This window comes from Mchenga conophoros, linkage group LG11, assembly GCF_057382185.1.
Source record: "Mchenga conophoros isolate Kocher_MC1m ecotype Shallow Benthic linkage group LG11, M_conophoros_male_GT1.1, whole genome shotgun sequence".
In the NCBI taxonomy this organism is placed as follows: domain Eukaryota; kingdom Metazoa; phylum Chordata; class Actinopteri; order Cichliformes; family Cichlidae; genus Mchenga; species Mchenga conophoros.
The window spans coordinates 9,934,939-9,949,395 of record NC_140536.1 but is presented as its reverse complement, the minus strand read 5'-3'; the positions used below and the strand labels follow the sequence as shown (position 1 = coordinate 9,949,395).

The 14,457-nt window shown below is 41.3% G+C and overlaps 1 protein-coding gene across 1 annotated transcript in view; it reads right to left on the bottom strand.

Annotated features, from left to right (window-relative positions):
- The window catches only part of LOC146563613 (furin-like protease kpc-1), a 213,829-nt gene that overhangs the window by 9,335 nt on the left and 190,037 nt on the right, over positions 1-14,457 (bottom strand). The window contains exons 15-16 of the mRNA XM_085290827.1: positions 14,035-14,220; positions 1,092-1,215 (exon numbers count right to left, since the gene is read on the bottom strand). Of these exons, the coding sequence (XP_085146953.1) occupies positions 1,092-1,215; positions 14,035-14,220 (310 nt within the window). The remainder of the gene's footprint in view (positions 1-1,091; positions 1,216-14,034; positions 14,221-14,457) is intronic.

Here is a 14,457-nt window from a genome sequence, read left to right as displayed (position 1 = left end):
GCTAACTGGCCCACTACAGAATGATGTCACTGGGGATACGACTGAGGAATAGCAACACTGTAAGAACCTGTGAATGAAGTGAGTGTGTGTGTGGACAGCAGATTGACTAACAGCTTGAACTTGGGTTAGATCCAGGAGCATGGGGAGGGATACATGGATGGATGAAGAGAGAGGGAGGAGGGAAGAGGGGGGGAGCCATTGATTTCTCAACAGAGAGATCAGCATCTTGACAGAAAGAGACGAGTGAGCAACGGAGCAAGACACACACACACAGAAAAAGAGAGGAGATACCCACTGCGGCCCTCGGGTGAAATTCCATGACTTTTCCATAACTGAGCTTGAGTACTTTTATGTCCTAAAAACACACCTTCTTCCTAATTTGGGCTGAAACAGGGATGTAATGCGAGGAAAAAAATAAATCTAAAATAAATCTAAACTTTGACAGCACTTTGGTTAAGGTTCCTGACTTTGCCTGACTATCAGTAAAAAGTGATATTCCAGGACCTCCATGACCAGTGTGAACCCCTGTTGACAGAGATCAACAAGAAAGTCTGGGTACGTCTCTCTCTCCCAGCATGCCTCGGTGAGTCTAACAAACCTGAAACCCCCGACAGGGACACAGAGGAAGGCGCTGTGGCTTTATGCTGTGTGTGGCTAACAAGGTGTGTGTGTGTGTGTGTGTGTGTGTGTGTGTGTAAGTTGTGTGCAACAGGGAAGCTAACACACACTGTGGAGGAACGGGTGGGATTGAGAAGGGGCAGCCAGGGGTCACGCTGTAATTACACATCATAGTCCCTGTGGTCAGTCCACTGACTTCCTCTGACTGCGGTGCCTCAGCCACACGAGCAGGGATGGCAGGTGGTGGTGGGAGTGGATGGTTGTAGGAAACTTGGAATAATAAGGATAGCACATGTTATATCTATTTTCAGATTTCTATTGTTTAATTAGCTCGTGTATTATTTTTTCCTTGTCCTGTTTTTTATATTAACTCTGTGCATCGTTTGCAGTACGTCCAGCACACATGTCACACCTCTACAGTAACTCAGCCTCCGTGCCCACCTCAGAGTGTACCGGTTGCCGTTTTCACATACCGTGCGTGGTCCTGTGTGGGTGGTAGGTGCCATAGAGGATGAGTGTAACGCTGTGTAGAGCTCCGGCTGCCTCCTCTTCACTTGGCCTCGCGCAGCTCCTCACTGTGCCCTTGCGGTCAGTCACCTGGAAACAATCACCATGACAAAGACACCATTTCACCAAAAAACCGATCAATCGATCAACAAGTCGATCAATATTTTATGTGAAAATGTCCAAACACAGCAATACTAAAACCAAAGGCAAAGAATGAGAAGATCTGGCAGTATGTGAATAAAGCATGTAATCGTTAAACTGAGAATTTATCTTACAGTAAACTATTGGATGAACCTTTTCATGATGGAAAAAGTTTTTTTTAGGAAAGCGCCAGACTTCTCTTATAAAAAGGTGATGAAGTAATGGTATACATAAACATGAAATGGATTTTGATCGTAAATTATCATGCAGGAATTTAGTGGAATACACCGATCCATTCTGGCATAATTTAAATATCTAACTTTAGTTCATATCAGCTGAATTAATCCCAGATGCTTACATCGGATTTTGCACATGCGTCCCAACAGAAGCTCTGGTCTCAAGAGGTTAAGAAAGAGAATAAACATAGTAGCAGACTTCCCAGCATGCATTGTTACAGAGATAAAACTCCCCAGAGTCTCTGTCCGTTACTTTTACATTTATTAAAGCATAAAAACTGTGAACTAACGCTTCTTACTTTGTTTAATCAACCCACATTTTTAAGGCAGGAAGAGCTTATGTGTTAAAACCAAAGTGTAGATTACAAAATCATAAAGTCTTCATACAACAATACAAAAATAAACTCGATGGCAACCTTGAGTGTATAATGTGGATGGATATTCAGTAATGTGTTTTTTATAATGAAGATATCTTCTGGAAAGAAGGAATAAGGAATACTGTTACTGTAAGCATCAGTCTCAGCCCAGAATTTCACATCCACAGTTTTTAGTTTATTTATTTATTATTTTTTAATTGAGTTTAAGAGTTTAAGTGAAGGACAGAAGTTATTCATTTACTCTAAACAACCACAAAGAGTATCGACATGCCAACTGTTCAGCTGTTTTGAGGGATGTTTTTGGCTAGAGGTGGGTGGGGGTGAGATCATGTGACAGCTCAATCTGATGACTTAGTACTTAAAACTTGTACACAACAACACAAAAGACTTGTGACCTTTAATTTACAACGAAAAGCCTTTGACTGTCACAGCAGCAAATGCAGCGTGTTGCAGCAAAAGTGCAAGTTGAGGTCTGTAATCTCCAAAGGTACAAGATGAATCATTCCGTAATTTTCAAGGCAAAAATTAACTTCATCCCTACAAGAGCTGGTCAAGAGCATTCAACAGTGATCTTAGAGAAGCAACTGTTGCTGCCTGTCAATATGGCAAGTGGTATAAGAACATTTTCTTTAACAATCTGAAGTCACCATTCCAAAAACAGAAACAGTATTCATTAGTGGAAAACATTCTAGACAGCTGTCAGTGAAATTCACCTCAGCATCAGTCCGTGCAATGCGCAGAGAAAGTCCAAAAAGATCCAAAAGCTACATCTCATACTCTACAGAGCTCACTTAGCATGTTAAATGCTAATCATGACTTGCAATTAGAAAAAGGCTGAACAAATATAGCCTGTTTGAAAGGGTTGCCAGGAAAGAGCTTCTTCTTTCTATTAAAAAGCAAAACAAAACATGGCAGCGCATCTTAAGTTTTTAAAATTGAATCTGAACAAACCGCAAGACTTTTGGAACTATGTCCTTTGGACAGACGAGACCAAAATGGAGATGTTTGATGTGATGTTTTGTCCAACTGTCAAGCATGGTGGTGGAGGTGTGATGATTGGGTCTCGTTTTCAGTCACAGGACCTGGATACCTTGCAGTCATTTGGTCAACCAACTGTCGACTACTGCCATACAGACCTAGATCTAGATTTAATCATGAGGCCATCTGTCTGACAGCTAAAGCTTGTCCCATATGTGGTCAAGTAACCGGACAAGGATCACAAGTGCACCGGCAAATCTACAACAGCAACAGAGTTGCAATGGCGCAGTCAAAGTCCAGCCTTAACCCGACTAAAATGCCTGGCAGGACCTTAACAGATCTGTGCATAAACGAATGCCTGCAAAATTCAATGAACTGAAGCAATGCTGCAAAGAAGAGTGAAGTCTTCAACAACAATGTGAGAGACTGATAAAGTCATACGGAAAACTATGACTTCAAGTTATGGCTACAAAGGGTGGTGAAAAATATCTTTTTCACTCTGTCATGTCAGTTCTCTGACTTCCACTTTCAATTACATCAAATCATTATTTTATTCATAAATCAGGACAGTATTTGGATAAAAAATGGAAAAACGAAATCTTTTCTGTAGCTCAGCCCACAGATAATTAAAAGAAACATATCTAAATTACCTGACTGTTATGAAAACCCACAAAATCCCCTTTTAGTCAAGCATTGTTCAAAGATGGCTTTATACCATAAATCTGCTACATCAACTGTCCAGTCTGCCTCTCTGCCTGTGTGTGTGTGTGTGTGTGTGTGTGTGTGTGTGTGTGTGTGTGTGTGTGAGAGAGAGTGCTCAGAGCAGATCGGAGGCCAGGCATGGCAGCCCCCAGCTGAGTGCTGCATTGATTTGTTGTTGGTAAACAAACAGCTGGATGCTACAGGTGGATCAATATGCCTTGCACGCCTCCCCGCCTCCCAGCAGGACTTTCTACTAGGTTGACATGGCTCTCTGAAGAGCTGCAACCCTGCTGTCACCGGGAAACCTCACGAGTCAAATATTTCAAATTCCAGATTGTTTCTAATTGAGCTGAAGTTCGTTTTACACATAAAGTTATGTTCCTGAATTCATAAAATATGCTTGTGAGTTCCATAACTTTGTAATCATTTTGTAAAGCACATATTTGGTGTCAACTATAAGTGCAGCTTATCTTCATTATAACTGAAGATAAGGCAAAAATTAAGAAGCAGTCATCCAGCTATTACACTGAAGGCGTGATGAAAATGATATTTAACTACAATGTTATAAAAAATGTGAGAACTACATGTGGAGACAAAATCGGGGCATAGAGGATAGAAAGATGTTAAACTGACTTTTAGACAAAAGGGAGACAAAGAACATGAAAGGATTAGCAGAAGTAGAGGAACAGAGGGGAAAGTGGAAGGATTTCAAAAGCCAGAGAGAGAGAGTGAAACTACAGAGACAAAAAGAAGTTGGAGAGGGGGATTAGTGATGGGCCAGAGATGGCAGGATATCGAAACGGGTGAGTGTCAGGGTGATGGGAGCGAGACCCGGTGACTGGGAATGATGAGGAAGGAGTTCAGAAAGAGATGCTGATACACAGGTAGTGGAATTGTGAAAAACAACAACATAGGAACAGTGAGAGATGGTGAGAGTGGGAGGATGATAGACAAAATGAGATGAAAAGAACAAAAACAGAGGACAAATTATGCATTTAGCAGAGAGCATCACTGAGAAAGACAATTAAATGGAGACATGCAAAGAAAAGACAAGAAAACTGTACTTTATGATGTTTTCAGTGCTTCTTCCCAGAGGAAGTATCAACTCCTTTCCAGGACACCCCGCTCCACATTTATACAATCATACACCTGGAAGATACTTTCACCACAAGTCCATAATTCTTAAAAGTACAGCTCCTCTGAGAAAGGACGTGACTTTGCACCGTGTTAAATTTCTGAATCAAAGCAAAGCTCGCTAGCAGCTACATTAGGCATCACTGCTGTGTCATTTCTCCAACCATTTCTACACCATCCTCTCCTTCTTAAAAGTTGACACCTTTTTACAAATACGTACTGATTGTTTTGCAGGTGGCAGATGTTTGTTTAGTCACTGTTACTATGGGTGTTAATTCTAAATAAATGGCTTTGTTAATTCTGCCAAGAAATGGTCAGTTTGTGATGATATAAAATACTTTCCTGAGATGTGTTTCCACATTTTTTAAATAATCTGAACCAATTATGCCTTCACTCTTTTTTCTCTCATGCAGTGGGGGAAATACTTGTAATAACGATTTAATCGCCTGCTAATTTTGTAAGTTTGCTCACTACCAAAGAAATGAACAGTCTGTAATTTTGTGCTAGTTTTATTTTAGTGGAGAGAGAGACAGGATATCAACCAAAAATCTGAAGTTATAAATTGATTTGCATGTCACTGAGTGAAAATAGTATTATTTTATTTATTAGTATTATTATGAAAAAAGTAGTTGATCCCCCACAAAAAACTTGACTTGGTATTTGGTGGAGAAACCCTTGTTGGCAAGTACACTAGTAACACGTTTCTTGTGGTTAGTCACCAGGTTTGCACATCTCAGGAGGGATTTTTTCACTCCTCTTTACAGAAACTCTAAATATTTTAGGTTTCTTGGCTGCTGCTTCACAAGCTTCAGCTCCCTCCACAGATTTTCTATAGGACTGAGGTCTGGAGACTGGCTAGACCACTCCATGACCTTAATGTGGTTCTTCTTTAGCAGAAGGTGGCAACTAAAACAGTTGCTACCTTCTCACCAAACTTCTTGCTGATGGACTTCACATTCCAGCCTTCTGCAGGTGTACAATCTTGTCTTGACCAGGTCTTGACCATGGTGGTGGAAGAAGCAGATTCTGTGGACAGGCTAGCATTTTATTCACGTAATGAGTTGAGATCAGGATATAAGACATCTATCGTCTTATTTATAACGATATAAATCACAAAAATTGAACATTTTCTGTAAATTCTGTGAATCTCGGGCAGCTCGACTTGCGTGAAGTGTTTCCAGCTGGGCGTCATGTACCCGGAGTCGAGTGTTTGACCCAATCCATGAAACTATATATTTTTCTACATAAGTTGTAACGGCCGCAGTTTTCGTTGTATTTATTACACGGTGTGCTGCGGGGGAAAGCCCGTTCCAACGTTTGCATCTAAGGTTTATTTTTTAGCACATAACGGCTCTTTTTTGCTTCTCATCCGTAAACACTCTTCATACTGTTTCACGTGATTCCGTTTATTTTGAAAAGTCTCAACAGGATCTTGAGCTTTATTGTGAAAGGCGTATGTGGAAAATAAACAAGCGGACACGCCATGGTTTTATCGTCGTTGTTGCTAACGACAACGCATGAAAACAGGCGCATGTCGGTCTGTAGTGTGGTTATATTGAATATAAGAGAAAGAGAGAACTTTAAGAAATAAATATAGCCACTACAGTGACCATCAAAATGATGAAAAAATATTGCCATAAACAGTTTATTTTGCGACACCACGAAACAAACGATAGCGATGAAACGATAAATGGCTTTTATATCATCGTTATATCGAACAGCCCTAATCAGGAGTATCTGAAATTAAGCAACTGATTGATGTAATCTGTGTATCACATGGGCACACAGTCAATCTGTGGGAATCAGAATTGGAGATGGGTTGTAGGAGATCAAATACTTATTGCACTCAATGTAATGCAAATCACTTTATGACTTTTATGTAATGTGTTTTTTTTCTGGATTTCTGTTTAATATTCTGTCTCTCACAATTAAAATGATACTAGCATAAAAACGAGAAATGGTTTATTTCCACCACTGTATATTTACTGTTAAAATAGTATGTGATCATAATAAGTACATTAACATATTAACTCACTCACTCACTTTAGGAGGGGAAGCCAATCAAGAAAAAGTTGGCTTGAAGACTGACAAGCTAAATTGACAGACGTATAAACTGAGGGGCCAGTGCCCAGTACAAGAACAATGAAGATTATTCTAAGCTTTGATTTATGCAAAGCTACCGTAGTAGACTCTAAGAATAAAAACTATCAAGCGAGAAATGAGGTCCCATTTTAAAAGACTTATCAAGTCTAACTTCATATAATTTTATATAACAGAAAAATTAAATCTGTAATTTAAAAAACAAAACTGCTGCATTGTCTGTTAAATGTTATTTTCTTTTCACAGATAACAGAATATTAAATAATAAGGTTTCCCACCCAACAGTTCAGTCTGCAGTTGTACTAACAGGTGTAAAATGTGCAACAGGAAGTTGCTAGACAACGGCACACAGGGCTCAGTCTACTCTCGTGGAATAAACAGAAGCTTCAAAATAAAACCTCCAAAAAAAGAAACCTGCGATTGTTGGCAGTGTTAGAGAGTGAAGCAGTGTCAGATGGGAGGGGAGGAGGAGTCTTGCTGCGTCTACATATGTAAAGCAGCAGGGAAGCAGCAGTGTGTCAGACTGAGGCTCTGGCCCAACCTGGGCTCCTCACTGCTCCCTCCAACACATCAATCATCCAAAACAGGGCCATCATAGCCACGCTGCATGCTGGGAGACACACATGCACAGACACACACACACTGCAGCAAGCTTACATGCAAATGTCTGCACAAACACACAAACACTGCTTCCATCAACACAGACATAAAACTGCGCACACACACATAGAGTAAACAAATATTCAGTGAATTGCAAACACGCGCATGTACTGCACCCTCGCACACGGCCAGCTTCTCAACAGAAGAGACACACGAATATACAGAATAATATGCTGCAAAAGCACACACATACAAACACCTAGAGTGCAATGAATTCACACAGACACACACACAAACTAGAGTCACACTCTCTGTGCCTCCCAGTCTCACACAAAACAGATAAACAGAAATAGGTATCCTGTGCCCACAGGGTGCCCTCGCCCCCGACCATCTGCGACGGGTGCCAACACACAGTGGGTGATATTTACATGGAGACCCCCCTCCACTACTCCCCTTCCTACCACAATCACACACACACACAAATTAAAAAAAAAAAAAAAACGAAGGGAAGAAAGAAAGAAAGAAAGAAATACCCACAAAGGGCCGCTTGGATCGCTTGATCTCCCAAAACTCATTAAACATGCAAATATATGTACATATATGCACCTCTAGAAATCCACCTTGGGCCAAAGTGAGTGAGTGTGTGTGAATGAAAATGCATGTTTGTTTGCGTGTGATTGTGTTTCTACTTCAGGCTTTGACAGTGTTTCTTCCAAACTTGATACTGTGTGCAAGTACGTTGCTGTTACAGTAACGACAGAAGATGTTCTTACACTGGTTTTACCAGAGGTCAGCAGTACTTCTCCCCTGTACAGGTAGTACATAACATTGTAGGATAACTTTTTAAAGTCCGAAAAAAATCTGCCTTTTAAAAATGGGACCTAACATCACCTCTAAGAATATGAGACTGCAGCGAGTATGTTTTTCTCATTTCTGAATTATTTTTCAGTGTAGAGTTCATAAAAGCCCCAGATACACATTTTCTCCTTCGACAAGTTAAATCCAGCTTTCCAATTAGTTACTATAGTCAAACCACATTCAGTTCGATTTTATTTATACAGCGCCAAATCACAACAACAGTCGCCTCAAGGTGCTTTATATTGCAAGGTAAAGACCCTACAATGATACAGAGAAACAATCAGATGACCCCCTATGAGCACGTACTTGGCGACAGTAGGAAAGAAAAACTCCCTTTTAACAGGAAGAAACCTCCAGGAGAACCAGGCTCAGAGAGAGGCGGCCACCTGCCAAGCCTGAAGATGAGGGGAGGAAGACAGGACACAACATTCATCGGGCCTGTACAGTTAGACTAAAAACATAAAATCCAGTTAGTGTAATACTTTTTCAAAATGCAACGTCTAAAAAGTAAATATCAGAGCACTGCAGCTAATAGCACACGCTTGTATTTAATACCAAATATGATGATGAAGCAAATAAAACAACCTTATCGTAACAGTCTGGTGTTTTTAACGAACACCATCTTACCCCAGAAGGGTTTATCATTTACCCAGCGAGAATGAACAACACAAACTGTACCATATTCATCAACTCAAGGTGGAAGACAGTGGCAGAAACTGCGTAGTTAATACTTTATCTTCAGGTTTTTCTATTATCACTTAGTCACGGTGTATGTGTGTGTGTGTGTCTGTGTTTGGTTTGTGTAATCTGTTGGGGAGACAAGAGGGGAAAGACTCCTGAAGGACCACAAGGGATGAAGATGGTAAATATATGATCTGTCTATCACAGACAGCAAGGGTGGCTGTTTGTGTGTCTGAGCGTGTGTGTGTGTGTGTGTGACCACAGTGCTGCAGGCTAAATAGTGCTATTATATTCCTACAGCCGCTCTAGTCACAGTCAGCTCGAGTCTCAAAGTCCTCTGGGAATCAGAGATGTCGCTGCTCAAAGACTGCTGCCACACTGCTATAAACACACACACACACACACACACACACACACACACAAACCTACCCTGTGGGCATGGCAGGTGGGGTGGGAGAGCAACGTATGTGTGTTTATATTTTTGCCGTGTTTTTTTCTGCTTGTGTGTTTGTGTGTATAAGGTCTCAGTGAAAGTGGAGCACAGTAATGACACCCTTCTATAATATTCTTTGAAAACTCATTGTATCAGGCAGCAGAAGGAATAGAAAAAAACTGCTGTCAGTCATAGTTACCAATTAGAAGAGTTGTTACTGTACCACACACGCACACAGTAAAAGACTTCGTACAGTGAAATTACAAAGAGGGATACTTCCCTCATACCTTTCATGGTCAGTCACAGTGTAGTTAGGTTTTTTTAATATTCTCAGGTTTTAAGATATCATTCGTCCGTCTAGGGCTGGGACTATTGATGATATAAACCTAATCATAATTGAGTTCATTTCAAACGTTGATTTAGTGTAGCAATATTAGAATAAGCACAAACTAAAAATTTAACTTAATGAGCCCCCGATTCATATACATGTGACACATGCTCTTTTAACAGCAAGACATGATGCTTCCAGATTCTGTTTCAATACGAGTCATAACTGGCCTGAGATATGAAGCTCCCTGACTATAAATAAACTAGTTATTTAGAAAACATTTATCCTTGTTTAACTTGTATTTTGCAGCTCACATAAATCTCACTCCTTTTACAGCTCCTGCTAGGAAGTTTGAAGCTTAAAAGTCTTTAACCTCAACAAAATTTTAACTTAAAGTGTTCAGATTGTTAAAAAGAAAATGTGCATAGTCCACATCGAGGTCTGTTGATTATCAAGGAAAGTGGGGACACTGATTGCGGTGGAGATGAATCTGGTTAAATAACACTAAAACCACTGGTGACGACATTCACCACAGAGAGGAAAAAATGTCTACATTTGGGTGAAATTACCATTTTATCTTCTTATGGGCCATCCTTAATGACAGCGTGCATATTGTAAACTGCACGCTGTCATTAAGGATGGCGGTGGGATTTCCATATTGTGCAATACTGTCTCTGGTCAACAGTAAAAGCAGGGAGGTGAGCTGAGGCACCACAGATGGCGGTAGAGTGAGCACAAGGGAGAGCAGTTATGACAAGAGCGAGAGAGAGTATGTATTTCCAGCCCCGCATTCCCGTCTCCTTCACAACGCTAGAAGGTCAGCTGAGCCTCGAGCCATAACACTCGCTCCCTTTTCACTTCAGTCCCACTTTTATTCCTAGTAGAACCACAACGCTCTTTGACAATTGTCATCATGACGAATCAATACGGACTTCTCCACAGACCCCGTGTCCCTCAGCCCTCGTTCTCTGCCGCCCTTGAGTTTTTAAACACAGATCCAAAACATAGTCCAGGTAAAGTCCCTTCCCAGGGCTCCATGTTATAGGTTACCCTTGCCTCTCTCTAAAACTCCTCTTTTTTCTTAGTCCTGTATGTCCTCTGGTTCTCTCCATGTATCAGTGTCAGATTTAATTGGCGTAGCTGCTTGTCAGAGGCTTTTTGTAGCAGCCTGCCAAATGTCAAAAACCATTAAAAATGACAATTTGTGTTATTTAGCAATCAATATCTATACACTTTCGGAAAAGAGAGATTTTGATTCATATAGTTGGACATTGTTGTTCAACTTTAGCCATGTAAGTCCTTGGTATCCCCCTCCCCACCCCACCATGCTAACGCACTGTCTCCTTTTCAAGCACCCCGTATTTGTGAGAGTGTGTACATGTTGCTCTCCAATCTACGGCAGAGCTGACATCCAGCATGAAACCAATCAGTGTGTGGGTGTGTGTATGGGCTGATTAGTGGCGTGCTAAGGCATGCGGCACGTCAGATGCGAGCGTTAATTCGTGTTGCGAGCATCGCGGCGACTTGTCTCGGCCCTCCGGTAATGAGCAACAGCACCGTTATGTGGCTCGGCTTCACGGTGCTTCTTCCCCATCTCTGCGACACACTGGGCCCTGGTAATTGGTCACAGAGGGGACAGTAAATCTGTACGAGGACGTGGGAGAGACACAGAGACATGGAGCCAGAGAAAAGAAAGAGTGTGTGTGTGTGTGTGTGTATGTGTGTGTGTTTGCATGTGTGCGAATTTGCAGGAGGAGGTAGGTGACAAGGACGGAGGGGGGGTGTCTTTCATCTTCACAGCTTTTTCTTTATAAACCTCCAACTGTTTACAAGGACTGACGCCTATTTGCACACACACAAATACAGACACACACACATTTCTACATAGCGAGTCGTCCCCCCCCCCCCCCCCCAACTGCTACCACCCACACATATATACAGTAAATGACCTCAGCGCGCTACTGTCTGAGAGTATGGATTCTAATCAGATGTCGGCAGTATTGTGCCTGTCAAACCCGGCCAAGGTTACTTAACCTTCCAGTCTTAATTTCCCTTCCATTTTAGCTCCTTCCTCCATATCAAACATCAGCACATCTATGAGAGAAAAAAAAAGAAAGAGTGTGGGGAGGAAAATGAAGATTGCCATGCTTGGCTGAATCTTGGAGATGAAAGTAGAGGATGATTCACATTGCTATTACAAAATGAACTGAACCAAGCTGAGCTGAGCTGTGCCGGGCTGGGCTATTTTTAAACTTCTATACAACACAGCTACTGGAAGAGGACAATGTGAAGCGGAGCAAATTATTTCTATATCATGAGTAGGGATGGGTATCGAAAACCGGTTCTTGTTGAGAACCGGTTCCCACTGTTTCAATTCCTTGGAATCGTTTGCCATTTTTGCAAACGATTCCCTTATCGATTCCAGTCGCCCCGAATGACGTCACCACGTTGCGGAGCGTCATTTACCTGGCAGGAAACACGGCGCCTAAGCGGCTCAAACGCTCAAAAGTTTGATTATACTTTATGAGAACCGATGACAACAGGGCAACTTGCAAAGTAGATATTTCATTTAAGGGAGGAAACACTACGAATATGCAAAAGCATTTGCTCACAAAACACGCGATGACACGCGTTTTTAATTCCGCTCCGGACTCGTGACTCTCAACCCAGCAGCAGCGCTAACGTTTGCACGTCCTCTCCCGTTAATGCGGCAGGTAAATAATCAACTAACAGTGCATATTATGTTAGCGCAATCTGCCTTATTACAAGACCTGCCATTACTGTACATGTAGGTGACCATGATGAGAGAGACAGAGTCTGGCTGGCGCTCGCTGGCAGTTCTCGCTGCAGTCTACCGGTAGCGTCTCCTTTCAGGCCAGGATAGACTAATGTCACCGAGCAGTGTCTAAGTTTGTGGTCAAAGGCTTGCACCCATTTGCCACAGCAGATGCCCCCGATTTTTGGTAAGTGAATGTGTTTAATTGTAGGCAGGGACATTACTGGATATTCTTGTGTAATTGCCACAGAACAATTTATGTTATACTTTGTTATTGCTACAGAAGAATGTTGCAGCTTTAAGGCAGGGATGACTCCTGGAGTTGCTTTCTCACTGCATATGCTTTATTTCACAATCAGATCGATTCGATAACAAAAACATACAGCAGCTCCTCTCCTACTCCTAGCCCTTCGCTGCGGTGGAAAAAAGAACGACTTCAATCCCCTTCAAGGAACATATGTACAAAATAGTTTTCCTGATACACCAATGGGGCGTTCAATGCCATCTTGTAAATATGAGTACTCTGGCAGAGTAACAGTTCAAATGAAAAATACACCAGAACAAACAAGCAAACAAAAAAAGAAGTGTGGGGTACCTTTGAACCAATGAACAAAGTATAACAATTTATACTTTTTAACATAACCCGACCCCGTCAATATGTGATATGTCTCACAAGAATATTTATTTTATTATTTTACATTTACAATTTCTTTTTCCTGGGGACCCTGTGACACCCCATTGAAGAGCCGTAGGCTGGATCTCTCAAGATCTCACTGTTGGGTTTGTAAGGCCATGTTACTCCTAAATTTCTATCTTGTTCAAAGAGAAGATATAAAACAAAGCTCTGAGCTAATCGACCTTAGTGTTCTCCTTTTTAAAAAAAAAAAAAAAAGAATCGATAAGAGAATCGATAAAGAATCGAATCGTTAAACAGAATCGAAAATGGAATCGGAATCGTTAAAATCTTATCAATACCCATCCCTAATCATGAGGGAAGGTATGCGAAACAAGGCCTCCAGGAGAGCAAAATTAATATATAAACTATGTCACAAAGATTTTGGCTACTTTTTCTTGTCACTTCTTTACTAGTTTCCAAGTCATATCAGTTATTAAGAGACAGACAAAAGGCTTTTAGTGTAATTACTTTTTATAGTTCAAAGCTAGCCAAATGTTTTAACATGCTGTATAAAACACATGAACATGTTATTAAGAACCACTAACAATGTTAGCTTCGCTAAATGCTAACATCAATTGTCATTAGTGGTCATGGGGACAATAACAAAACAGATGTAGTGATGTTTAATGGCTTGTCTTCATACCTCAAACTTGGATGTTGGAATGCCAGAGTTAGCACGTTACAGCAAGGAAAAACAGGATTTGTTTTGATTCTTAGCAAGGCAGAATCATTCAGGTATTGTGAGCAATGCAGTATAATACTTTTATTTGCACTTAAAAACACCACTGCAGCACACTTATTCAGGAATGCACCATTACTTGCTATCATTTGCTAAATAGCAACCAGGGCTAACAGTTAAACACTGATAGGAGCAGCTTTTCTTTCTCACCTGGAGGCTCCAGCGGCCTCGTGGCTGCTCACCCCAGCAGTGCACAGTCATGAGAGTCCAGTTCTTCAGTCCAGCGGTGGAGGCATCATAAGGCCTCGTATCCAACAGCACCGACACTGTGCCACCAGGAGACACCAGGCTTATGGATAGGTCACCACGGCACGCTGCGTTGATACTCACTCTCACCTGTTGAGAGACAGATGGCAAGCTCCATGAAGGAATAGTTCCACATTATAGGATATTCACTTTCTCATCTTCTTCCTATAATAAGCTCGATACAACTGTTGGGTGAGCTAAAACATGAAAAAGCTGCTAGCAGCCACTTAGCTCCCTTTAACATAAAGGGAAACTGTCGATCTGATTCTCTTAATTAGCCTGACTGTTTTACATGTATCATATTCAGCTTTTATATCAGTTTGTTTA